General features: G+C 43.1%; 3 protein-coding genes across 9 annotated transcripts in view; 2 read left to right on the top strand and 1 right to left on the bottom strand.

Moving 5' to 3' along the window:
- Positions 1-2,307, top strand: part of HDAC5 (histone deacetylase 5) — a 39,121-nt gene extending 36,814 nt beyond the window's left edge. For all 6 annotated transcript variants that reach the window (XM_051994818.1, XM_051994817.1, XM_051994820.1 and 3 more), the window contains 7 exons: positions 93-212; positions 454-551; positions 731-849; positions 1,239-1,372; positions 1,692-1,776; positions 1,949-2,102; positions 2,193-2,307. In XM_051994818.1, coding sequence (XP_051850778.1) covers positions 93-212; positions 454-551; positions 731-849; positions 1,239-1,372; positions 1,692-1,776; positions 1,949-2,102; positions 2,193-2,232 — 750 coding nt within the window. In that variant the 3' untranslated portion in view covers positions 2,233-2,307. The remainder of the gene's footprint in view (positions 1-92; positions 213-453; positions 552-730; positions 850-1,238; positions 1,373-1,691; positions 1,777-1,948; positions 2,103-2,192) is intronic.
- A 7,029-nt stretch (positions 2,308-9,336) lies between these two features.
- On the bottom strand, positions 9,337-16,419 carry G6PC3 (glucose-6-phosphatase catalytic subunit 3). 2 transcript variants are annotated; one of them, XM_051994812.1, is made up of 7 exons: positions 16,266-16,419; positions 15,432-15,708; positions 12,286-12,392; positions 11,599-11,689; positions 10,983-11,101; positions 10,605-10,746; positions 9,337-10,378 (listed from the first exon to the last, which is right to left on the bottom strand). In XM_051994812.1, the coding sequence occupies exons 2-7, from the start codon at positions 15,647-15,649 to the stop codon at positions 10,015-10,017; spliced, it is 1,041 nt and encodes a 346-aa protein (XP_051850772.1). In that variant the 5' UTR covers positions 15,650-15,708; positions 16,266-16,419; the 3' UTR covers positions 9,337-10,014. The 2 variants fall into 2 exon arrangements, with proteins under 2 accessions (XP_051850772.1, XP_051850773.1); XM_051994813.1 differs by having other exon boundaries at positions 16,302-16,419.
- Positions 16,420-18,047: 1,628 nt separating this feature from the next.
- Positions 18,048-26,438, top strand: part of LSM12 (LSM12 homolog) — a 29,052-nt gene continuing 20,661 nt past the window's right edge. The window contains exons 1-2 of the mRNA XM_051994814.1: positions 18,048-18,706; positions 20,610-20,743. Of these exons, the coding sequence (XP_051850774.1) occupies positions 18,583-18,706; positions 20,610-20,743 (258 nt within the window). The 5' untranslated portion in view covers positions 18,048-18,582. The remainder of the gene's footprint in view (positions 18,707-20,609; positions 20,744-26,438) is intronic.

Here is a 26,438-nt window from a genome sequence, read left to right as displayed (position 1 = left end):
TTCCTTCTGCAGTGGGAGGATTTGGGGGTTTTGCATATCACGTGAGGTGACTTACTCTTCCCCTTGACTCTCCCTTCTTTTCTTCTCCCCAGGATATTCACCATGGCAATGGCACCCAGCAGGCCTTCTATAGTGACCCCTCCGTACTTTATATCTCCTTGCATCGTTATGACAACGGGAACTTTTTCCCAGGCAGTGGTGCCCCTGAGGAGGTGAGGATCCTCAGTTTCAGGAAGAAGTCCTAGTCGGGAAGGTGCAGCAAATAACAAAGCAGGAGATGTGCTGAGCCGCCCAGCAGTGTTGGTGACTTGGAACTGTGGGCTCTGGGCAGAGGGCTTCACTTGGCCCTCTCCCTAGAAGGGCTGGAAATCAGTGAATTGAGGCCTAGAGAGAGAGGGCAATGTCTAGGATTTCTTGGGAAGTATCACCCTCTTCCTCTTCCCCTGGTGCCAGGTTGGTGGAGGACCAGGTGTGGGGTACAATGTGAACGTGGCATGGACTGGAGGTGTGGACCCCCCTATCGGAGATGTGGAGTACTTGACAGCATTCAGGTGGGGCCCAGGGTGGGGACAGCTGAGAAGGGCACACTGGAGGGTGGGGAAATCTCAGTGAGGGAGAGGAGACACAGAGATGGAATAGAAGGGGTGGGGGAGACACTGCTTCTGGTGGGGGGTGGAGAGGGTGTGGTAGAGAAGGGGAGAGATCAGCCTGACATGTCCCTCTCCGGCAGGACGGTGGTGATGCCCATTGCCCAGGAGTTCTGTCCAGATGTGGTTCTAGTGTCTGCTGGCTTTGATGCTGTTGAGGGGCATCTCTCTCCACTCGGTGGCTACTCTGTCACTGCCAAATGTGAGCTTGATGTCGGGAGCAAGAGATGTGCCAAGGAATAAGGAGTCAGAAAGAAATGAAGAGGAAAATTGGCGGTGGGGGGGGTGATCTCTTAGAGTGTGAAGAGAATAGAAAGTAAGAGAAACTGGAAAGGGTAGTGCATGTGGGGACAGGGAAATGTGGGGGAGCAAAGGTGGGAGGCCTGAGGGGGGATGGGGAAAAACTGCTGGCTTAGGGGGGAGAAGAAGAGAAAGCCAGAGGACCAAGCGGTGGGGGCCAACCTTGGGGTCCTGGTAGCCTCCAGCCCTGCCATCTGTTGGTCCTGTCTGCGGGTCCTTGAGAGAAGAGGCAGACTGGGGTGGCTCCGGCCATGCCTCCTGGTCAGAGCAGCAGGCTCTCTCACCCCGCAGGCTTTGGCCACTTGACCAGGCAGCTGATGAAGTTGGCAGGGGGCCGAGTAGTGCTGGCTCTAGAGGGAGGCCATGACCTCACCGCCATCTGCGATGCCTCTGAGGCCTGCGTGTCCGCCTTGCTCAGCGTGGAGGTGAGGACCCCGAGAGCGTAGCAGTGCCGTTCAGCAATGGCCAAAGAGGCTTTTAGGCCCCGCTTCCCGTTATGGTGGCGCAGACAGAGTGGGATGAGAGGGGACCTCAGGAGGAGAGAAGAATGCAGAAGCCGGAGGGGGGTACTTCTAGGGGGTCAGAGAGGGTGTTCCCGTCTGCGCTCCCAGAGACGCTGCGTCCTGCCTCCTCGCGGGGCAATGACTTCTGGGCGACGGTGACCTCGGGGACGCTGGCTGGGGACTGCACGGTGCTGAAGTTACTCTTTCGGCTCCAAATTCTCATTTCCGACCATCCCTACAGCTCGAGCCCTTGGACGAGGCTGTCTTACAGCAGAAGCCCAACCTGAATGCGGTGGCCACGCTGGAGAAAGTCATCGAGATCCAGAGTAAGTGGGCATCAGTCAAGAAATGAGCAGATGGAGGGGGTGGGGGGACCAGGAAGGATGGGGAAAAGGGGTTCCTGGAGAAGAGCCGGGGAGGGGGTGCAAGTGGGAGTTTTCCCGTGGGGGAGGTGGCGGAGGTGCCCATCGGTGGGGCCCCACCTCCTCGTCCCGGCAGGCAAACACTGGAGCTGTGTGCAGCGGAATGCGGCCGGCGTGGGGCGCTCTCTGCAGGAGGCACAGGCTGGAGAAGTGGAAGAGGCGGAGACTCTGAGCGCCATGGCGCTGCTGTCAGTGGGGGCAGAGCAGGCTGGCCCCAGCCACACCCCGAGGTAACCCTCTTCCTCCCCCGTCTCCCTTTCTCTCCTTCCCGTCCTTGGGTGGGCACTGACGCACCCGTGTCCCTGTGCTTGCCCCCACAGGCCGCTGGAGGAGCCCATGGAGCAGGAACCTGCCGCGTGATGCCCAGCCCCCCTGGGCTTCATCATTGTGATTTTGTTTATTTTTTCTATTAAAAACAAAAAGTCACACATCTAACATCGTGTGCTGTGTCCATCTCTCAGCCTCGACCCTCCTGCTACCCCAAGCAGACGCAGATTTCTTCCCTTCCACTCCTTGCTTCCCTCATCAATAGTACCTCCTTTTCCCTCTTGAGTAGGAGAGGTTGTCTAGCCTATTCTTTCCCATTCTGTATACCCATATTCCCTGTTTTTTTCTGTCCTTTTCCTCCACTTTGGGGCTTGTGCCTGGTGGACCCTGGGATTAGGGTAGTATTCTCAGTGCCCCCTCTCCAGCCCCTCTGGCTCTTCTCAGCAAGGAGGAGGTGGTGAGTTTGATGCCTTGGATCCAGGAGATTTTGGGAGGCAATGCCTTAATTTCTTTGTGCCCTTCCCTCTCCCTCTTCAGCATTAGGGGTGGGTCCTAAAATGCCCTCCCACTCCCCTAGCATTATTCTCTCAACAGTTCAGGGTGAAGAGGGGGTCCCAATCTGGTACTTCTGATGCTTTTATTTCTTCTTTGTTGTTGCCATCTCTGTATAAAGATATCTGTCTGTATCCTCTGCTCCTTTTTCTCCGTTTCACTGGTAGAGACGTGGCCACCAGAACTTGGGGAAGAGGTTATCGTCATGTTTGCCCTACCATTTAGTGTCCCTTTCTGCCTTCCCTCCCCTCTAAAGGGACAGCATTTAGAGGATGGGATAATTGTGTTGCGGGGCTGGAAATTGCACTCCTGGGTTCTATGATTGATCTGCCCTAGGCTTTGTGTCTATTTCCCTAGGGAAAGCCCGGGGAGGAGCCAAGGAAACACTTGCACTCCGGCCTTCTCTGCCTGCCCTGTCTGAGCCGGAGGGCTCAGTCCTCCAGTCTTCCGGACTGGTGCAGCCTGGTCCTGGGGCGTGCTGGGGGCCTGCACTGGCGAGCACCCTTCAGTGCTCAGGACAGGGGTCCCTGCTGGCCCAGGCCTTCCTGAAGGGCCCCTTCTGCTTGTTCTGGGAGTGGCTGCTTAGTCGGTGTCACGCTCGCTTCAGGTCAGGGCTTTGAGGGAGGCAGTCAGGGATGGAAGGCACGGCTGCAGTGAGAAGGAAGCTTCCCAGCGCTGCTCCCCACCCCCTCCCAAACCAGCTGCTGGGGACAAAGGGCAGTCTCTCTTCCTGCCTGTTATCTCTGCCTCATGTTGCCCTCTGCTGGCAGGCAGGCCTGAGGTGGACTGAACAGGAAAGGGGCTGGAGAAACTGATCTTGCCCCGCCCCCTACCTTTGGTCCCAGGCCTCTCAGCTCCTCTAGACGTGGGGGGAGAGGAGGGATGCCCTTAGGAGGCCAGTGCCCCTGAGGTGCGTGGAAAAGTCCTTGAACCTGGAGGAAACCAAAGAGTGGCAGCGGTTCTGGGGATGGGGTTTCTTTCCCTTGCTCCTCCATTCCTGGACCCCCCCAATTTGTTTACATATTACCATGACAGTGAGGCTGGGATTGGGAAGAGGATACAAGATGGGGGGTGGGCGAGGAGGGACGGTGTCCCTACAACCATTGGTTCATCTTGCCACCTGTGTGTTTGTGTGTGGTGTTGGTCACAACTCAAGCCCTACCTTTGGGGTAGGTGGCCCAGGCTAAGTGTAACAGGGTGGTCTTATGGCAGGGAGGGGCTCTTCTCCCCTCACCCCACCTTGTCTAGTTCTCATGTAACCCTCCCCACCTCCTCCTCTGTCTCTCTCTCTGGGTATGGATTTCAGTTGAGTATTTTGTAACCTGTTACACTGTGTGTCCTTGTGTAAATAAACTTGTTTCTGGCAGTGCCCCCTGGGGGCTTGTGTCTCTTGTTCTCTGGGCTCCCAGCTAACGGTTGAAGTCTTCTTTCCATCTTCTCCGCAGTCTCTGTCTGAAAACATGTCTGTATAGTAGAGTGCTGGATTTGAAGAATAACCTGAGTGAACCCTGCATTTTAGGACCTTTGTGATGTTATGCTCTCCCCCAGCCCCTTATGAGACTGAAATGAGAAAATGTATGTAAAGTACTATAGTGCTATATGAGCCTTACCTCTTAGAGATGAGAGCTTGTCTTGGCTCAAGAAGACAAGTTAGGAAGTAGGAATGAGGAGAGGAGAGCATTGGGCCTATAGTATCCAGATAATTCATGATGAGAGACTGTGGTCTTGCCTAAACTTGGCTTTGCACCCACTAAGTATGCAAAGGTTCAATCTGAATTGAAATGAGAAAATGAAAAGTTTATAGGAAGACCTGAAGAATAATTTTTAGCCAACAGTTAAAACAGAGACATGTGCTCACATAGCCCTCTGAAAAGAGATGTGGGTCTTGGGAACTCTAAGAGTAAAGAATAGCGTCTATACAGAGGCAGATTTTAGTTTGTCCTAAGGAAGAAAGTTGCTAACAAAGTATAAATGACCACTTGTTGGATATTTGGGCAATTCTTGCTTAGGTAAAAGTTGGATTAGACTTTGGGTGCCTTCTGATAAATGAGAGGTTGGCAGTTGAAGACATAGAGGAATAATAGGTCATACTCTGGAAAGGTCTTTAATAAAACAAACACTTTTAGAGGACCTACTACTAAGTACAAGGTGCTGGGAATATATGGATATAAAATGACCTTAATGAATTGGGACAGTGGGTAAGGATATAATATATGTAATGTAAGAGGTCAATTAGAGTAGTGCATAGGTTTCAAAGACATTCCTGGGAGGATCATGAAAGATATGGCACCTGACCTGGGGTTCTGAGAGGGGTTGGATTTTATTTAATAACTTTTTATTTTTCCAAATTCATGCAAAGATAGTTTTCAAAATGTACCTTTGCAAAACTTTGTGTTCCAAATTTTTCTCCCTCCCTCCTCTTCACCCCTTTAGAGAGCAAGCAATTCATTCACTATAGGTTAAATGTGCAATTCTTCTAAACATTTATTTCCATATTTGTGATGTTGCAGAAGAAAAATTTGACCAGAAAGGGGGGGGGAAACACACACACACACACACACACACACACACACACACACACACACACACATACAAGAAAGAGAAAAGAAAAGGCAATCACCAAAAAAAGTGAAAATACTATGCTTTGATGCATTCAGTCTCCATAGTCCTCTTTCTGGATGCAGATGGCTCTCTTCATCCCAAGTCCATTGGCTTGAATCACCTCTTTGTTGAAAAGAATCATGTCCATTAGAGTTGATCATCACATAATCCTGTTGCTGTGTGCAATGTTCTTTTGGTTCTGCTCACTTCATTTAGCATCAGTTCATGTAAGTCTTTCCAGGCCTTTCTGAAATCATCCTGCTGATAATTTCTTACAGAATAATAATACTCCATATTCATTCATATGCCCTCACTTATTCAGTCATTCTCCAACTGATGGGCATCCACTCATTTTCCAGTTCTTTGCCACTACAAAAAGGGCTGCCACAAACATTTTTGCACATGTGGGTCCTTTTCCCTTTTATAATAATCTTCAGGTTACAAACTCAGTAGAAACACTGCTAGATCGAAGAGTATGCACAGCTTTACAGCCTTTTGGCATTGCTCTCCAGAATGGTTGGATCAGTTCACAACTCCACCATTAATGTAGTAATGTCCCAGTTTTACCACATCTCCCCCAACATTTATCATTATCTTTTCATCTTAGCCAATCTGAGAGGTATAAAGTGGTACCCCAGAATTGTCTTAATTTGCATTTCTTTAATAGTGATTTAGATCATTTTTTAAATAAGACTAGAAATGGCTTTAATTTCACTTGAAAATTATCTGTTCATATCCCTTGACCATTTATCAATTGGTTAATGGCTTGGATTCTGATAAAATTGAGTCAATTCTCTAAATATTTTAGAAATAAGGCTTTTATCAGTAACACTAGATGTAAAAATTTTTTGAGGAGTTGGATTTTAGGTAGTTTAGAGATGGAAGAAAGGAAGTCCCCCAGGCAGTATAAAGTCAAGATAGTGGGTGGGCCAGACAGGAATGTACAATAGTGAGTTTTCCCTGGAGCATTTTGTGAAATGGAATGACAGGAAATCTAGCCCCAAAGGTAAGTTGGAGACAGATGGTAGGTTTTAAATTCTGAGTGAGAGAATCTATGTTTCATGCTATAGACAATCAGGGTGCCAAGAAGCAGTGGGGCTAGATGGAGAGAATGCCACCAAAGCATCAAGGATGTAGGATTGTAAACATCTGAGTCTGATTCCTGCCTCTGACACTTTTTAGCCCTGTGTCCCTAACAAGTCATTTCACCTCCAGAAGCCTCAAAGAACTCCCCCTGCTTGAACTTTCCTTTTCTTTCCAGTCTCCATCTTGTAGCTGACCATTTACACTCATACAATTCTCTTCTTAGGATGCATTGCCTTAATCGTGTTCTGACAAATCCCAGGCCTGGATTCCCACCCTCCCACTCCTTTACTTCTACTTGTGCTGCTGAATGTAGTTGGAAGTCACCCACCAGTGAGGACTGTGCCCACGCTAGAGCAGCACAATGTTTTTATTACTTTATCCTAATCGATTCTATAGTTTACTCCCCACACCATATGTTTAGATGAATTCTCTTCCACACCACCACCCCTACCCACCTTCCAAGCTGAAGACCTCCAATTTGTTGAGAAAATAGCTGAGCTTCCTTTTTGCTTCTATTCATTTTACACTCCCTTAACATATTTTTTTACTTGATTCCAGCCTCCAAGAAGAGGTAGCCCTTTTCTTTGTAAAGGTCAACTCCTCTGTATGTACACTCAGTCCTACCCTATTTCATCCCATCTCTTTTGTCTGAAGATCTACTCTAGCAGATTATCCTTACTCCATCCCCCATCTTCAGGCTCTCTCTACTTATTGGTTACTTCCCTGATACCTACCAACATTCTCAAAAGCTGACATCATATATTATTTTTCTCCTTTTCTTAGCCAAATTCCGTGAAAAGGCTGTTTTAATAATTCATTGCCTTCTTCCTATTTTCCAACTCCTCTACAATTTGGATTCCATACAATCAAAACGGTCCTCTCCAAAGTCATCAATTATTTTTCTAAAGTGGCATATCTTTTTGTAGTTCTCATTCTTGACTTTGCTGAAGTATGTGACACTAAATACCATCTCCTGTCCAATTGTTTCTCAGTCTCCTTGACTGACTTACCATCTATCACATGGCCCTAATTGTAGAAGTATCTCAATTGGAACCTCTTCTTTTTAAATCTAATGACCTTAGCAGCTTCCAAAGAGTTAATAATTTTCAGGCTAACGACTCACAGATCTAAATATCCATACTTAATCTCTCGCCCAAGTTCCAGTAGAACATCACCAGCTCCTCACTTGATGTCCCATAAACACCACAAATTCAACTGTGCCCCAAACTGAATTCGTTATTGTTCCCCACAAACTCATCCCTTTCTGAATGTCTCTGTCTCTTAGTTACAATCATCTATCCAGTCATCTAGATTTACCATTTACCATAGATTACCATTTCAGTGTCATCCATAATTCTTCATTCTTTGTCATTTCTTCTTCCACAATGTTTCTTATATGAAGCCCAGTGCCTGGCACATAATAGGTACTTAAATGTTTACAGACTGAACAAATTAGGTGGCAGAGTGGATAAGAATGCTGGACTGAGTCAATAAGATTTGAATTAAAATTCTGCCTTAGACACTAGCTGCACAACTCCAGACAAATCACTTTAACCTCTCAGCCTCAGTTTCTTCATTTGCATTGCAGGGTTATTGTGAGAATCAAAAGAGAACTCTAGCAGCTCTCTATTGTCTCCAATGGCAGATACAAACTCCTGTATTTGAGGTTCTTCAAAATGCACCCCTGACCTTTCCAGTCTTACCCACATTACTTGCTCTCCACAAGCTCTCTTGGTTGTTCCTGATACATGGTATCTCTGTCTCTCAACTGGGTCATTATTTACATAAAGCCTCTCCCAATTCTCAGCTGTTGATTTCTCACCTTCAAAATTACTTTGTGTCAATTTTGTATGCATACACATATATGTATATGTATGTATACATCTTCCCCCACTAATCACCTCACCTCCAAAATTTTCAAAGAACTTCCCCTGCTTGAGCTTTCCTTTTCTTCAAACTTGTAAACTCCAGGGCCAGGACTGTTCACTTTTTTTGTCTGTCTGTATCCCTAGCACTTAGCAGTGGATACTTAGTAGGTAGTTAATAAATGCTTGTTGATTGATGGCTAATAAGTACAACTCAGACTACAACCTGCATAGTGGGAGAACATTTCTCTTTGCTGACAAAAATCACACTCTCTTTAAATATATGAAGGAGGGAGATTGTTTTTGAGCTGGGATATATATTAGGATGGGCTGAGGGGAGATTGGATGTTAGTCTAGGCTCAACATGATAAGGGCTTAACATAGGTATTAGCATTGGAACTAGGCAATGACTCAAGAATTAAAATTTAGAACAATAAGAGCTGTTCAAAATCACAATTGTTTATCTTTAGTAGTGAACTATAATCTGATCATTGGAGGCTTCCCAGTAGGTGGAGGACCTCTATCAGGGAGGAGGAAATAAATACTTATTAAACACTTACTATATACTGGGTATAGTGCTAAGCAATTTCATTTATTTACTTATTTATTTATTTTGCTGAGGCAATTGGAGTTAAGTGACTTGCCCAGGGTCACACAACTAGTAAATGCTTTTATAAAAATTGTCTCATTCAATCCTCACAACAATCCTGTGAAATAGGCACTCATTTCCATTTTACAGTTGAAGAAACTGAGGTAGGCAGAGGTTAAATGTCTTCCCAAGATCACGCAGTCTGTAAGGGATGTCATAGAAAGGTTCTATGCCTCAGAAATGACTGGACTCTATGATGAATTTGCTTTGTTATGGCTCTGAGAAATCTGTAATTCTATGAAGCTGGAAGAGTATTGGATGGGAAAGACAGTTAGATGTTTTGAGTGGGAAATACTTGGTCAGGTGGTTGAATGTTGTTAAAGCATTTCTACCCCAGCCAGTTTCAAAAAAGGACAGACCCTCCTGCCCCAATTCCTATCAGTGTTCTAAGGGCAAGAAGATGGATGAGGTCATCTCAAAATAGCCATAGGGAGTGTCAAGAAGTAATTCTTGCAGCTTTCATTAGTCTTTAATTTAGTTTAATTTTGCCATTATTCAATGGCAGAGAAGGGAAGGGGTAAATGCAGGAAATCCCTTCTGAGTACAAAGCTCTTCCCTCTGGCTGTGGGTGGGTAGCCATTTTCTCCACAAGCAGCAGGAGAGGAAAACTGGAGCCCAAGATCCTAGCTGACTGTGCTAGGTTTGGCTCCTTTCTGGATATTACAAATGCAGAAAAAAGCTCAGAATTGCCACTGGACTTTATTGGAGCCTTTGTGAATTGGCCCCTCACAGTGCTAGGAGTCCTGTTCCTTTTATCTGCAGTGGTCTTAAAAAATACAAAAAGTTGGTAGAGGGGGAAAGGGTAGGATTTTGACAAAGTAGGAAAGGGGAAAGGTTGACAGGATTAGTCCCCTTCCAGGTATACATACTCCTCTCTGAGGCTAAGTCAAATGATTAGGGGTGGGGCAGACACATAGGGAGCACAGAAGAATCTCCAGAGGAATCAAGTGAAAGGAAGCCTTCATCATGGGTAGGGGCAAGCAGCAGTCACAATGGCAGCTAGGGATGAGGCAGGGGGGAGGAGGAAGTGAACAGGAGAGGACTCTTGCAGAGATGAGTGAGGCCTCCTTGGCAGGAGGTAGAAGTCTTTGGGAGTGTTGGCTGGGGGAAGGGAAGGTGGGGTCACTTGGATTTGGCAGGTGGAGCTTCCTGGGCACTGAGGGAGTAGACCAGCCAAGGCACTAAGGCCGTAACCAGGCAGGGCCAAAGAGTAAATTTCAAAAAGTTGAAGATGTAGAAGAGACTGAGCTGGGGTGGGTTGCCCAGCCAGTTAAGGAGCCCCAACAGCCCTAGAACCAACACGAGGCAAGCAACTTGCTGTAGGATTCCCAACTGTGCCCGCCTCACTTGAGCATAGAAGGGTGAGTGCAGGGCAATGCCCAGGCCTAGGGCAGCTCCAGAATCCCGACTCAGGGAAGCAAAAGGTCGAGTTTCCACGTGTAGCCACTCTGGACGCTCACACCATTTGGAAGCCAAGTGAATGGACCTAAGGAAGACCAGGAAACTTTGTAGAAAAGTTATTTTCCTTTAGATGGGGGCATCTCTGGGGCTCCTTTCCCATATAATCCTTTAGCCAGGATTATATGCAATAGCAGAGTAACTTTTTCTCTACAGGTCTACTGCAGTATTCCAGGGAACCCAGGAGCTTGAGATGATGGTTAAGGTCATCATCACATGGATGCCTCAGGAGGACGGATGGAGCAAGAACTTACCAAGTCAGGTCTATTCCCAGGGAGATAAGGCTCCAATAAATAAGGCTGGCGCCCAGCAGAAGTGCCAGTGCTGTTAATCCATAAAAGCTGACTGGCCGATCAACAGGCACCCGTGGAGTCATCAACCATCCCAGGAGAGCGCCTATTGGGAAGGGGTATGGAAATAATTTCAAGGAATTTGAGGGTGCAGTTCCTGGGCCAAAGATCACTATGGAAGAGAGGACACAATGGAGAGTTTGGGGTGGAGAGGAGCTAGGGTGGGCCAACGGTAGCCATGGGAGAGAAAGCACAGGGAAGGTTTGGAGTGAGTCAAAATTTCCTGTCTTTGGCTTTCTTATTCTGGAGGGAAGTACCCCTGTCCACCCTCCCATGGCTCACCGGCTATCAGGCCACCTAACACCTGGTGGGGGAAGTGTGCAAGGATGAAGATCCGAGAAAGTCCTATTGCCAAGAGAAATGTGCTGTAAGCCAGGCTGGGCATCAACTTCATCCAGCGGCTAGAGAAGGAAAAAGACAAGTAGGTGAGGGGGGCACCCAATTATTTTGAACAAGAGGTTTGAAAAAACATAATAGCTATGACATGGAAGAAGTGTTAAATTTTCTGTTTGAATATGGAAATCAGAATTAATAACAATGGCTGGAAGATGGAGAGAAACCTTTAGATTTGAAATGGAAATTTTCCTATGGGAAATTTTCCTAATAATTAGAGTAACCCTAACGTGGAATAGGCTGCCTCTGAAAACAGGGAGTTCTCCACTCATGATTTTAAAGTGAAGCATGATGGACCATTTTCAGGAATGTTACAGAAGAAATAAATGGCTTTTCAAGTCTCTTCCAAATCAAATTATGTCAAGTCATTTCAATCCTATTATATGATTATCTGGCTAAGCAACACCAGTGATTTGGCTCCCTGTCTCCTTAATGATATGGACACTATCCCTTCTCCCATGCCTATGGAGAGAAATTGTGTACATACAAGCTTTCTTGGACTCACCTTCGACTTTGCTTTGCAATCTGGCCTGAAGTGGCGATCATGATGGGCCAAAGGGCAGCTCCTGTGATCATGCAGTGGCCTGAGGGACTACCTGCCAGGAAATATAATGATGGTGGTGATGATGGTGGTGTGTGTGTGTGTGTGTGTGTGTGTGTGTGTATACAGGAGTTTTGGGGGGAAATAAGTTAGAGTGGCATGTAGAGTTTGGGTATTCATGGTCTTTAGGGGGCCAGATGCCTTCTTGGGTTCAAGTAGAATATCCTTAACTAGTAATCCTTTCAAATTTCTTTTCCCTAAAAGTTACAGCCTCCCTTTTTCTGGAAGTGGGAGGGGGTAGGCTGTTGAGTACAAAGGAAGCAGGCAAAGGTTATTTGATCCTTTGGGTCTTCCTCATTTAATGCCATAGGTAGGCCCTCATATGCAGTCTTTGTTATCTTCTCCCTAAAGAACATGACTAACAACTAGACACATTAGGATACGGTAACCTTCATTTTGTATCAATAAATCAACCAACCCAATGTTTTTCACTTTTTTATTTTCTGATCTTATAACTGAGAGAGAAGAAGCATTAAATCCTGCAAGATGTCATAGGCTGGAAAGGGCTTTAAGATCATCAATGTGGTTAGAAAGGGAATGGGATAATACAGGAGAATACTTGTATTCTCCTGTATTAGGAGGATCACCTACCTGGCCCAGTTTCACAGGATACAGGGAACTGATGAACCTGGGCAGGTGTTTCACTATAGTATCCAGATTCATGAACCCACCAAAAGGGCCGTTCTCCAAAAAGGAACCTGGAGGAGAAGATGAGGCAGTGAAATTTTCCATTCTTTCAATTCCTCCCCTACCTTGGGCCAAGAAAGACAAGGAAAGCTTGCAGAAGAGTTACTCTTCAGAAGAAAGGTACCCTTTAATTCTACCTCCAACACTCCAAATTTTATTTTAGCTTCAGTTATAATTGTCAATATATATCCTGCAGAGGACACAAGTTTTTTTCACACTTCACATGCTTCAATTCTTTTCTGGAAAAATAGGGAACTGTATATTCTTTTTGTGTAGGGGAATGGAGGGGTCTTTTGTCCCTTGACCTTGAGATCTTTTCAAAAGCACTTTTTAACCCTTTATAATCTTGTTTCTGATCTCATCACTAAGTGAAATTACTCTTTCTAAAGTTCTCACTTCTTCCTCAGAAAATGGAGCAAAGTAAGAATGGATCAAGATGGTAGGGAGTTTTATGGTGTGGAATAAAGAAGACTATTTTCTTAGTGTAATAGGAGGTGAGGTCCCCTGCTGGGCCTGCAGTCAGGAAGACTCATCTGAGTTCAAATCTGACCAGACACTCACTAGTATGTGATCCTTGGCAAGTCACTTAACCCTGTTTGCCTCAGCCCTCATCTGTAAAATAAGCTAGAGAGGAAATGTACCACTTTGGTATTTTTGCCAAGAAAAACTCAAATGGGGTCATGAAGAGTCAGACATGACTGAAAAACAAAATAAGTAACAAAGAGAAGACAAAATTTGGAATAGTTACTATATAAGATATGAGCATTCATCATAGATTAATAAAAACATAGCAGTGAGAGTTCAGTTAATATAGGCTTATGGCAAACCTGATGGACATGTTTATATAAGTTTCTCACTCAATGTTCAGTAGCTTGGGAGTAAGAACTGAGAAGAATGATGGTAGGGATAGCTGAGAGTGGGGATTCAGCAGGATTTAAGCAGTAATAGGTATGGCATCTAAGAGGATCTGGATCTGGAGTCAGGAAGGTGAGTTCAGATTCATCTCAAACACTTACCAGCTGGATGACACTGAACAAATCAGTGAACCTCTCTCTCTTGGCCTTTGTTTTCTCAACTGCAAAATGGGAATAATAATAATAACTACCTTCCAGGGTTGTTGTGAGGATATTTGTAAAGTGCCTTGCATTTTACACTATGTATAAAGCATTATATAAATGTAAGTTATTATTATTATTATTATTAGTAGTAGTAGGATAATATGGCAAGATATTCTAAGGCAAAAGATAATAAACAGTAAAGCTGGTCAACCATGGTAAAAGGAGAGAAATAAGACCAGAACAAGGGTGATAAATCAACAGGAAAAGAGAATATTGGAGAATCTGGGGGGTCATAGGAAGAATGGGGAATAAATTTAGGAGGAATAAAACAGGAAAAGAAACAGGTAAGATAAAGGGAGTTGTAATTAATTGGAAAGAAAAATTTCTGTGTTCTGGAACCTGGAGGTTATATAGTCATGGGGTGAAGGTAACACTGAGAGCATGAGGCTGGCTGAGAGAGAAGACTATGGGAACTGAGGAGGAAGTCCAGGCTACTTGAAGGGACATTGGCATATAATTAAGTCCCACTGAAGTTTGGGAGAGAAAGGAAGTCCCTGGTCCAGGTACTAAACTATTTCAGAAAGGAAGACAGATCTTCAGGCAGATAGATGACTTACATAAAGAGTCAGATGAGGTAATAGAAATCATTGTAAGAACCCACAGCACCAAGAACCAAGTCCTGCTCATAGCTGAAAGGAATAAACAAATGGTGAATTACTGAATGAAGTAAGCATTTCTGGTGGGGAGGATGAGAGAGAGAGAGAGTGTGAGTGTGTGTGTGTGTGTGTGTGTGTGTGTGTGTGTGTGTGTGTGTGTGTGTGTTCCAGCTGGTGAAAGAAGTAGAGCTCAAAAAGGAAGAAGACTTGGTTTGGAGATAAGAGGTAGAGAAAAAATTTTGAGTAAGAAGGTAGCTAGGTGTTGTAATGGATATAGAGGCTAGACTTGGGGTTGGAAAGAGTTATATGCAAATCCTGCCTCAGACATTCCCTAGCTTTGTGACTTTGGTGAAGTCAATTTACTCAGATGGGCTTCAATTTCTTCATCTGTAAAATGGGAATAATACCAATCTCTACCTTCCAGGGTTGTTGTGAGGATTAAACAAGATAAACATATATGTACAATGATCTGCAAGCCTTAAAGTGTTAAGAACTAGCTCTAAAAAGGAAAAGCACACTTGGAGGCAGATCAACTCTCTCCTGTTTTAAACAGGAAAAAGGCAGATTGCACAGAGAAGGCCTTAAAAGTGCCCAATAAGAATTTCTGGGATGTCATTTATAGCAATCCCCCTTTGTGGGATTGTGCCCCTCATCTCTAACTTTTCATACTTTAGTAGAGGTGGGGCCTTCTATTTTGAAGGGGAAATAGCTTTACTCAGAAGGCCCTTTTCTTTTTCTAGGAAGCACTTGTGGGGGTGGAATGGGATACTTAATCACTTAGAGCAAAGGGTGACAATGGGTGGCAAAATATGGGGTGTGATTATGGTTATACATGGGGCAACTGTGGTTTAAATATCTACAATTTAGCTAGAGGAATGACTCTTTCAATGAGGGTGATGTGAGGGGTCAATATATGAGCTGATAATTGTTATGTTTCTGTGATAAGGTGTATTGTTGACATGTCCTCAGGAGTGACAATTACAAGTTAACAAGTAGGATGACAGTTGATGTGTCTCTATGGTGGAGTGTGTGTGCTATCCAGTGGATAAATATCTAATTGGACGTTTTCTGCCATCTAAAACTCAACATAACATAACTAAAATAGTTCATTATAAATCTGCCAACCTCACTCCTCTTTGAAATTTCCTTCTTTGTATTTAGGGCACCACCTCCTTCCAATCACCAAACTATATTTAAATTTATTTCATTTATTACATAGATACATGTTGATTCACCTTGTAGAATGCAAGCTCCCTGTGGCCACACAGCAAGCCTGTAATATACTCTAGCTAATCAGGGCAGGACTTGACAGGGATGGTAAGAGTTTTTGTCTCACCACTTGGAGATGAGGTTGAGCCACTCGGAGAGCAGGGTGATCCAGAGGACAGAAATGCCCACATGGCGACAGGCATAGTAGGCCAAGGGGAAGTAGAAAAAAAAGACGCACTTGGGGTCACCCAGGAAGGTGACCCAGAGCCAGACATCCTCCAGCCATGGCAGCTGCCTCTGTAGCGTTTCCGCCACCACGATGCCCACTCCCAGAGTTGTCTCCATGTCAGGAAGCCACAGGTTCTGGAGCTCCTGACCTTGGTGTGAGGAGGGTAATACCGCTTCTAAAGGGAAGGAAGTTGAGGAAGGCTGGGAGTAAGAGGAAGGTGCTTTCTTCAGTCCCCACCACTTCCTTTCACTGACATGTCAAGCCCAATCCCATCCAGGGCACCCTTACCCCCAGCCCCAGAAATGCACTCCTCCAGGCTCTGATCTCAGCCCCACCCCCTCCATCCTTTGAATGCCCCAGGTCCCGCCCCCTGCCTCCGAACTTCCCCCCCCAGCTCCGCCCCCTCTGTCCCAGAACTCCCCAAACCCCACCGACTCTTCCTCTGACCCAAACTCCGCCCCCATGCCCTCCAGCTTTCTAGGCACCGCCCCTCGCCCTTTACTTCCCTCCAGGTCCCGCCCTTTCTGTGTCCATCATTCTATAAACCTCGCCCTAGCTTTACCCCGGGAGCCCCCGCTTTTCCCCGCAGCTCCGCCTTTCGGTTTCCAGAGCACCCAAACTCCGCCTCCAAGCCACGCGCGCGCTCCCTAGATCCAGTCCCCGTCCTAACTAGGCTGTGTTCCCTTTTCTTCCCGCTCCCGGGCCTGTTCCGTCCCCTCCCCCCTTCCCCACCTTAGTCAATAAGCTGGAGCTTTGTTCCCCTAGTACCGTTTTCTTTTTTTCCACCTCTCCAGTTTGCGCCTCTCGCTAGGTCTTCCTTCTACGGGTCAGCGTCGGGGACAAACCTCTCGCGAGGGCGTTTTCCCCTGACCCACGTGTCCCCAGTTCGCGTCCGGTCCGCAGCGGACGTGGGGCGGTGGCTATTTCTGCGGTCCAGGGTCAGAGGGGAATAGGCGGTCTTTGATGCTTGATGAGGCTGATAGCTAGTTTTTCAAATGAGACTTTCTTTCTGCTGGTTCCCTTTATGGATAGAAATCTCCGAGGTCTTTTCAGGGAATAGGGACAGAGAAGTTCAAGGACGTAGCCATAGGATGCCAGGTGTGTTCTGAAAGGGGACAGCAGTTACACACTTAGACACACATTCACTCTCACACATATTCACCCACACTTCTTTCTCCCGGGGACTGCATTCTAGTTGACTCTGTTGTAGACATTCCCTCCACCTTCCTCTCTCGTGATCCCGAATTGTTAATCCTATTGGAAGATGATGCTACACATGCCTTTATAGGACATCCTGGTACAGGAACATTGTTAGACAGTGATTTCTCACTTTGGAAGACTTCTTGATTCCAACTCTCTTGTTCTGACTTGATTTCAGGGATTAGTGGGGGGCTTGAGGAGAGTGGAAGAATGAATTTAATTTTTAAAACTCTAAAATTGATTCCCCGAAGTCTACCACATAATCCAGAGTATCCAGCAGTATTGTTTTTATATGTAAGTACTGTAGGTGAGAGGTAGATTGAAACTATGTTCAGTGCCTACCTCTGGTATCAACAGTTTGCCAGAATTTAGAGTAATTCGAGAAAGGAATTTATAGAAATCCGAGACAGTCATGTTTTTAATGAGGTCTAGGACACAGGGCATTGAGGGGTAGCATAAGGTTAGGTAACCCCCTAAGGCCATTTCTAGCCTGAGATATTTTTTGTCCTTGGTTAGATTTCTTGGGAGAAAAGGAAGAAATGGGCATGGAAAAGTGGGCTTCATTCAGTGAAGAAACAGCAAATTTACGTAGTGAGACGATTAAGATAACTCATTTATGTAATTTATATTGTGAAATAATACAACAGCTAATTTATATAGTGGGAAAAGGGTTAAAGGTGGTTGGAATGCAGGTATATTGAGGTGGACATGATTAGAATATCTGGTTTCTAATCTCAGAAGTAGATAGGGTCCACTAATTTGTTGTAATCTCTTAAATTTACCTTCTTTCAGGATGAAGGGAGAATAAAATGAAGTAACAGAAAAAAGACTACAAGATACTTTATATAATCAGGTAGTATCATTTTTTTATTTTGCCAAAGTGCTGCAGAAGGCAGAGATTTATGCCTCTTCCTTGACAAAAGGAATGCTTTTCCTTCCTTTCTTCATATTAAGGGCCATATCCTATCCTTTATTTCCGATCCAAATGAGCTTAACAGAGATTCAGAGTGAGTAAAGGCAAATCTATTCCTCTAACCCAGACTGGACCTCTAGGATTTTTGCTCTTTGATCTAGGATTAGATCAGCATGAGATAGGAGTTTTAGATTAAGAGGCCTAATGTCAAAATTTGTAGAAAGTGACAGGAAATGACAGTCATCATGATCTTGATCCAATTAACTTACAGCTAAATAAATTCAATCGCTATGTGCAAGATACTAGGTCCTACCCATAAGAAGCTAAAAAAAGTAAAGTCTTATTATCAAGGAATTTATTAATTTAAATTGGATTATTTCAACTTTAGGGCCTTTTGTCTGCTCCCTATCCCTTTGTATTTCCTCTTTCACTTTGTGAAAGGAGGAGAGCAAATGTGTGCAGTAAAATTTATTTTTGGGGAAGTTTAAACAACTGAGTCTCAGAATTTTCTTTGGGAACCCCCTCAAGCCCCCCCAAAACCCAAAAATACTCCTCAAAACCATATAAAGCTGAACGGAACTGGAAGATCTAGTTTAAATTTAGGCAAGTTGTGTGTGTTAGCGGGGAGGAAGGGTAGAGAAATGGATGAAGACCATCAGCACAGAGTAGAGGGTCATTTAGAGCCGGACCCCTTTCCTGGGTTTGCACCTCTTCATTTTTCTTCCGCCAAGCTTTTGATCCCGGACTCCCTAATCCATTCTAGTCCCTGGTTTCTCCTTCCTCCTCCTTTCTCCTCGGGTACTTCGGAGCCCCTCCCTCTCAGTTTGCCCTATGGCCCCGCCCCCCATGCTGACGCAATCGCGCTGCGCGTGCGTGCCGGCGCACTGAGGGGGCCGGCCTCGCCGCTGCCCCGCCGCCCGCCGCTGCTCTCCCAAGATGGCGGCTCCTCCGGGCGAGTACTTCAGCGTTGGGAGCCAGGTTTCATGCCGAACGTGCCAAGAGCAGCGGCTGCAGGGAGAGGTGGTAGCCTTTGACTACCAGTCCAAGATGCTGGCGCTCAGTATCCTTCTCATCGAGGGCCGGCTGGGACTCCAGGCCGGGTTGGCACGGGTGGGGGGGCGGCGGCGGCTGGGGCCGGGCCGGGCCGGGCCGGGTCCGGGGCCTAAGGGGCGACCGGCGACCGCGGCGCCAAGGACGCATGCGCGTGGTCAACCCTAGTTCCTTCTTCCCCTCCTGCTGCCGTCCCCTTCCTCTCCCCATTGGGGTCTCAGTTCCCTCGCGGGAGCCGGGCCTGGAGGAAGGAAGGCAGGGGAGGTGGGCGGAGGGGGTTCGACACGCGGGTGGCTGTTCTGGTTGAATCCCCTGGGGAGAGGACGCTGTTTTACCCTAGGGTTAGTGGGAGGAAGGGAGGGGCTGTAAGGTAGAGTCTGCGGACCCTTGATGAAAGAAGGGACTGTAGTCACGTGGGAGAGGGGTGTGTGTAGGTTCGGGTTTGTGCTTGTAGCTGGGGGGAGAGGCTCCTGAATTTGGAGAGGGGGTGTGTGTATTTTAACCCACGGAAAAAGACTTGGGCTCAGAAAATGAAACTAGGGGCTATGATTGGTATTCATTCTCTTTTCGGGGATGAAGGTTATGATTGACCGCTGGAAAGAGACTTCACTTACTATTCTGTGTGATCCTTCTTGGAGGCTGATATTCTATGCTGGAAAATTGCTAAATTTTTTTTTTTTGGGGGGGTTACTCAGTTGAGTATCCCAGATAAAAAATAATAAAGTTTTATTCTGGGGGAGAGGTGCTGATATTAAGCAGAGATGTTAAATTGGTACTTTTTGTGATGTGAAAATAATTATAGTAATAACTAACACATACAGTATTTTGAAGTTTGTAAAGTGCGTTACAAATATTTTATTTGGTCTTCACAACGACTTGGTGAGATAAGTCCAGTTAGTTCCATTTCACAGTAGAAAAAGCAGGTTGAATAGTTTAAGTGACTTGTTCACTGTTACATAGCTAGTAAGTGCCTGAGTTAGGATATGAATGTAGTGTTCCTGACCATAAGTCTGACACTTATTACCTACTGTGCCATCTACTCATGTCTAAAATGTCGTTTGTTTAAGGTATCGGAATTTTTTTTTCATTCTAAGTAGTTCCCTCTGCAATTGTTTTCTTGATCTTTTTTGATTTTTTTTTTTTTCCCAGAATGAAAGTGTACGTTAAGTCTAACTGAGCCTGCTGATTTGGAAATGACCAACATTTAAATTCCAGATAACAATTCAGATGTCCACTTGTTTTACAGTTCTAGCATAGGAAAGTATTTTCGAGACTATTTTCAATGGCATAGTCACTTTTTTAGTTGAGGTACTGCCATCGGCAAAATAGCACCTATAAAATTAGCAACCCAGTCAAAGCATTCCTGATGGAAACTCTACTTTCAAGTATACTACTAAGTATATGCTATAAATGACTTTTTTTTTTTTTTTTTTGTAATCTCCATTGCATTTAGTAGAATATTACCTGTGCAATAGATGCTTAATGAATTCTTGTTAATGAATGAATTGGTGGGGTTACCTTGGATAGGCTAATTGCTCCTCTTCAAGGAAGGGATAAATCTCTCTTTAACAACCTGATGATGAAATAAGATGTTGAGAAATACCTTGCAGAAATAAAAAGTACTTTATAAACACAATAATTATGCTAAAAACTACATTGGAATAGAAACTATAAAGTGTGTTTAAAGACAAACTAGTACACATGTTGCATAAAAATTACATTGGATTTCTACGCAAAAAACTAGCAGGGAAGAAATAATGAAAACATGTCAGAGTTCACAAATTTGAACCTGTTTGTAGAGCCTGAAATCCTTTGGTTTCTGGGATGAAGCAAGGAGAAAATGTTTTCCAGTCCCAACAGGATTTGTTGATACCTCTGTCTGCTTGTTTTCCTTAACTTTATTTTCTTTCTAGAATGTCCCTCTTCCAGTGGAAAGCCTAACCATGCAGACATCCTGCTTATAAATCTACAGTTTGTCTCGGAAATTGAAATAATTAATGACCGCACAGAAACCCCTCCTCCCCTAGCTTCTCTCAATGTTAGCAAGGTAAGAATGATAGGCCAAGTATGGTTCAATATAATGGTGGGAAGGACTGTATCTTAGACTATTTGAGTGACTTTTATCTTTGAAATCTTGTCAGCTGCATTTATTTCATTAACTCATTGTTTCATGCCTCTTTCCTTTTCTAAGAGGCTTATTTTTTCTCTGCATTGGCTGTATACAATTAAGGGAGAAATCTTCCCTCAAAGAGGGTTGGTATTGTAACTTTTTTTCTTGTCTGAAAAGTTAAAAGGCACTGAATCTATTGTCCTCCGTCCCTATACTCTGGGAAGACCTTCCTCTATTTTCTTCCAATAAATCTGAAAGCTATTTCATGGAGAGATAATATGGATTCTCCTGCTACAGAGTTTTTAGGACAGGGTTTCAGCTCCTGATGGGTTCTTGGAGGCAGGAGGATGGATGAGGTGACTTCCTGAAGGCGAGGAACAGCTGGTATCTCTCAGTCACATCAAAGGCCTTTAGGAGCTATTGAATCCCATTTGTATTCTAGGTACTTGATGTACAAAGACACAACATAATCTTGTCCTCATTGAGCTTCTAGCTCATTGAATTACCAGGTTTAGATTTAGTATAAAATAGAAGATTGCATTCATGTAACTGAGGAATTAGCATTGTTCTGTTTGGCCTCCAAGGCCAAGAACAATGCACTGAGAAGCAGATTAAGGCTTGGCCTGAGGAAAAAAAATCTGTCAAAATTGGGAATATCCATAGTGGGAATGGGCTGTCTTGGGAGATAGTGGATTCCTCTCCCCTGGAGGGGGATTCTTGATTTGGTATGGGTTGGATTAAATTCTTTCTGAATCTCTCTTAACCCCGAGCTGCTAGTATTTTGCCATGATCTGCATTGGGGGCACAACAAACAGTATCTGCAAGTACATTAGCTTCAAAATGTATTTGACTGAGTGGTATTATGTCATGTTTCATATTTTTCTTTCTTTAAAGATGAAGTCACCTTCCAATGAGCCACATGAGAATATATATTGGGTAGTGGATATCCTTCTCCTTGTTCTAACCAAAGCAAAAAAGGGGAAGTACAGATTTTAAATCAGGCTGTTGGGCTGAGTTGCTTATGAAAGGGCATTAACACTGTAGCACCTTTGCCCTTGTCTTCAAGGTGACTGATATATATCAGAATGGCTTATATTGGCCTGGGGGCTCTTAACTTTTTTACTGAAAAGCAGAGTGACTTTTCTTTGCCTAGAAAGGACTGTTAAGGTTAATAATTTGGACCATTGGTATACACATAAAGGAACACTAGTGTCCAAATCTTTGCTGTATTTAAGCTTGAATGCAGGGGCCTGACTTAAGGATATGCTGTGCATTACTTGATTTAAGTAAATGGCTCAGGGTTGTCTCTTTTAGTATTCTTATTGGTTAATCAAGGTCTTATTTATGGCTGCTTGAAATCTTTTTTCAGATTTAGATATCTATTTAAAAACCATTCAAAACCTATCCCTAACCTTTCCAGTCATATATATATTACTGCTTTTCATGTACTGGCCTTCTTGGCTGTTCCTTATAGAACATTCCCATACATGCTTTACACAGACTGTTCCTCATCCTTGAAATATACTCCCTTCTCACCTCTGCCTCTTAGAATCTCTAATTTCTTTTAAATATCAATTTAAAGTCTATCTTTTAGCATGGGAGTTGTTGGGGACAAAATAAAATAATTGAGTTTTTTGGCTTGTGTGATAAAACAGTTTTTCACATCTTTTAAAAAAACCTTTATGCATTCTATCTCTTTTTTCAGTCACTTGTTTTATGTGATTTGATAATTTGCAAAATTTTTAGATTTAATTCTTCATCACTGTACTTTTATCACATTGGATATTAAGCATATTTGAGGAAATAGTACATTTTTTCAAATCTAACCTTGATCATACTCATAGTTTAAAATGAGTAATTTCCTTTTTTGTAGAGACATTTATGTTTATCTCTTAGATATATTTCTTAATCTTATATTTTATGTAGCATGATGTAAATTTGTATTGCTGTATTTTTATTTATGAATTTCTGTAATTCTGGGTAGTTCAGCTCTTCAGTATATCAGTATATTTATCAAAGTATATCATCCCCTCAATGGAGATAAGACATTAAGGCCCAATAGAAGTAAAAAAAAAAAAAAAAGCCTTAAAATGTTTTAGGGAGTAGGTGGTCGTAGTCTGAAGATGATCTCACAGACTTAACCTGGATTCTTAGTGACTGGTTTTGGTATAATCTTGATTGAAAATGTTAGTCATCAGTAAAAACTACTTTTTTCCTAGTCTTCAGTACTCTAGTCTTTATGTTGTCTTGCCCATGACTAGTTTTTTGCTGGTCGTCGTCTTCTCGATTTTAAGAAGTCTATACTTCACTACAGAGGAATCAGTAATAACTCCTCTATCTACCAGGTACCTCTGAAAGTCTTTGATTGATTGCTGAACATTAATTTGGCTATTTTACAGGAATAGTTAGCAACTTCCAGGCATCATTTTTTTGTTTTCAGCCACACTTTGAAAAGCACTTTTGTGCCTTGGTGGGACTGAGCTTGTTTCATTATGGGCTTGAATGATCCTTGAAATTCTTGATTTCCCTTACACCCAGAGCTGCTGCAATATTTCTCATAGTCATTGAAGTGAGCTCTTTAAGAGCAATGACTTTTGTAGGTTTTCTTGGAGTAATATCCGTTCTTAAAAACTACAGAATAAAAGAGCAATGAAACAACGTGCAAGAGATCCAGCACTCCACTGACAGAGAACTAAAGATGGGGAAACCAGCCCAATCCGGGTTCATCTGGTCAAGGTCAGCCATTCTGAGTCAGCTTACTGTCAGTAGAAGCACAGACAAATGACCATTGCTGTCACAAATGAAAGCATACCAAAATCATTCCTTGTCTCAAACATTTCTCACACCACACTACACATGATGCTCCTTTACTGAGCCTGTCCACCCAGCTGCCTAGTACTTTTTATTTATTTATTTTGTATATACTTACATTTATACATACTATTTCTGCCAAAAAAAATGTAAGTTTGATAAGGGCAGAAACTAATTTTCTTTTTTGTATCTCCAATTCCTAGCATAGTACCTGGCACACAGTAGATGCTTAATAAGTGGTTGCTTGATTGTGTCCTTGGTAAAATAGCTAGTATTTATATCATACTTTCAGATTTGCAAAGCTTTGGTTTACATATGTTAACTCATTTGATTCTCATAACAACCCTTGGAAATATAGGTACAGATGAGGAAACTGAGGTTGAGAGAACACAAAGTATCTGAGCAAACATTTGAACTCAGATCTTCCTGATGCCGCAGTACAACAATATCTACTGTTCTACCTAACTGCTTTAATCTAAAATTAGCTTTGTTATAATAGATCATATATTTCAAATCACTTTAAAATTCCATATGACTGTAAATTATTAATGCTACCAAATTACTTGTTTGATCCATTAGTTGACCAAATCAGTAAGCAAGCATGTACTAAATACCTACTGTGTGTTTGATGCTGTGCCAGCTTCTGGGCATCAGAATATCAAGAACAAAACAATTCCTATTCTCTAGGAGTGTTAAGAAAACAACAAGAACACATATAATAGAGAATAAGTAGAAGTAGAGTTAGTAATTAGATAAAAGTCATTTTGAGTGACAGTGTTAGCAGTTGGAGAAATCAGGAAAGTCTTTACAAGGAAGATGGTATTGAGCTGCTTCCTGAAGGAAAAAGTAAGACAAAAGTGAGAAGGGAATGAATTCCATAACCAAAGCTAATTTAATTAACAGATGTTGGAAATGCCCAGTTAACACAGTGTTTAAATTCATTCTAAGTCACTTGGATTATTAATGATAAGACAGTAAGATGTGTCTTGCTATTTTTCTAGGACGTGTGGGAAACTCCATCAGCAATTAAGGGAGCAAAGAGGTTCTTAGGCCCTTGAAATAGTATACGGTAATTGACATAATTTCCCGAAGTTGACATGGACTTGAAACACTTGTCTCACCAAAATGCTATGAGGGTTTGCAAATCAGAAAGGTCTCAAGTTTCAGTTCCAAGGCTACTGTTGCATAGAATCAGTTGCATGTGTGTTTATGAAATGTTTCATTTAACCAGTCTGGGCTCCCCATTGTTGGGACTCAGTGTTTCCCGCTGAAGTCACTAGTTAAGCAAATCCTTGGACTATCCTTTTTCTACTTGTATAGTTCATGAGATTTGATGGACCCAAATAAGGTTTAGAGAGGATACCTTCCTCATGATTTCTGTGATCTTTTTTAGGAGGTTTGAAGAGACATTCTCCACATTTGTAATGTGTCTTAAAGGAGAGTGTATTTATTAGAAAGGGATGTTTTCAAACTTACTTTGACTAGATTGGCAAATGTGTACTGTCAGGGGAAGTCCCTTCCTCAAAGTTATTTGTACTAAAATATCTGTTATTTAAGGGTCAGTTGTTATGCAGGTTTGCAGATCGTTGGTGTGTCTGTCCGCTGTTTATGTTTTAGACTTTTTACATTTTACATCCTCTTCCCAGAGTGAGGAGAATAACAACCCCAAAAGCCTATGCATTTCTGATATGCATTCTCATGACTAAAATGAGGTTGGAAAGTTCTTTGGGGTTCATCTTATTAGTTCTTTACATTGTCATGTGCAAGAAATTATTTTAGATTTCCCTCTTCCTAGAAGCAAGTTACTTTGAAATTTTCCTTTATTGAGTTAGAATGGTACAATACAGCTAGGGTTTCCAAGCATCTGATGAAGTTACCATACTTATTTTATGGTTAGTTAACTTGGGATCCTCTTTAATGGGTAAACAAAATAGGAGAATATATAAGTAATGTTTAAATACTCTAAGGTGCATGAAAGAAAGATGTTGGCAAACAGTGTTGTATTGATATTGTCTTTCAGCTTTTCTAGTAGTGGAAGATATAGTCACATTTTGGCTGATCTTGCTGGCATTGTAACTATTCTGCTTAATTAAACCTTTTGTTGTTATAAATGAGGTCCTTGTTTATTGTAGACCATCAGAAAATGGAGAAGGCATTTTAAAAGAAACATTTAGTAACTTAATTATTTTTTCTACTCCCTGAGAAAGTATTTACCTTAAACCATTTAGGGGTGGGTTAGGTCTTTTTAGGATGGTGTTTTTATTGCTTTGGAAAATGATGCCATCCATTCTCAGTAACGGGAAAGGGAAATCAGGAGGGAATGGAGAAGGGGAAGAATGGTTTTTTTTTAAAGCTTTTCTAGACAGATGATTATCAAAATATTATCAATTATGTTATAGATTTTCTAAATATAAGACATGATTATTCAAATGAAAATCTGAAAGCATTTCAAAGACAGTTATTTGGATCTTAGATTTTTACAATATTTTAGTCTGGTGTTCAGCTCCCTTACTGCGTATAATCAAGGATTGACTTAAAAGAAAGGTGACAGACCGTTTAAAAGTAATGAATGAGCCATTTTTGATTTGGGGATTAGAGTGGGGAGCTGGTAATAACTTTACTTTTATTGGAATTTATTATGTATTGTCCGGAAGTCTTTTGGTTTAATTAATCCATGTCTCTTTTTTAGTGTTAAGGAAATGTTTGAATTTGTTTAAGGTGTGGTGCTGGGTGCTTTTTGGTAGATAATATACAGCAAGCCCTTTTTTCCTGGCAGGAAGAAATTATAATCAAGTAGGATAAATTAAACAAAGTGCTACAA

This window comes from Antechinus flavipes, chromosome 4 (assembly GCF_016432865.1).
Source record: "Antechinus flavipes isolate AdamAnt ecotype Samford, QLD, Australia chromosome 4, AdamAnt_v2, whole genome shotgun sequence".
Lineage (NCBI taxonomy): Eukaryota > Metazoa > Chordata > Mammalia > Dasyuromorphia > Dasyuridae > Antechinus > Antechinus flavipes.
The sequence above is the reverse complement of the archived record's forward strand: the minus strand, read 5'-3'. Positions and strand labels throughout refer to the sequence as shown.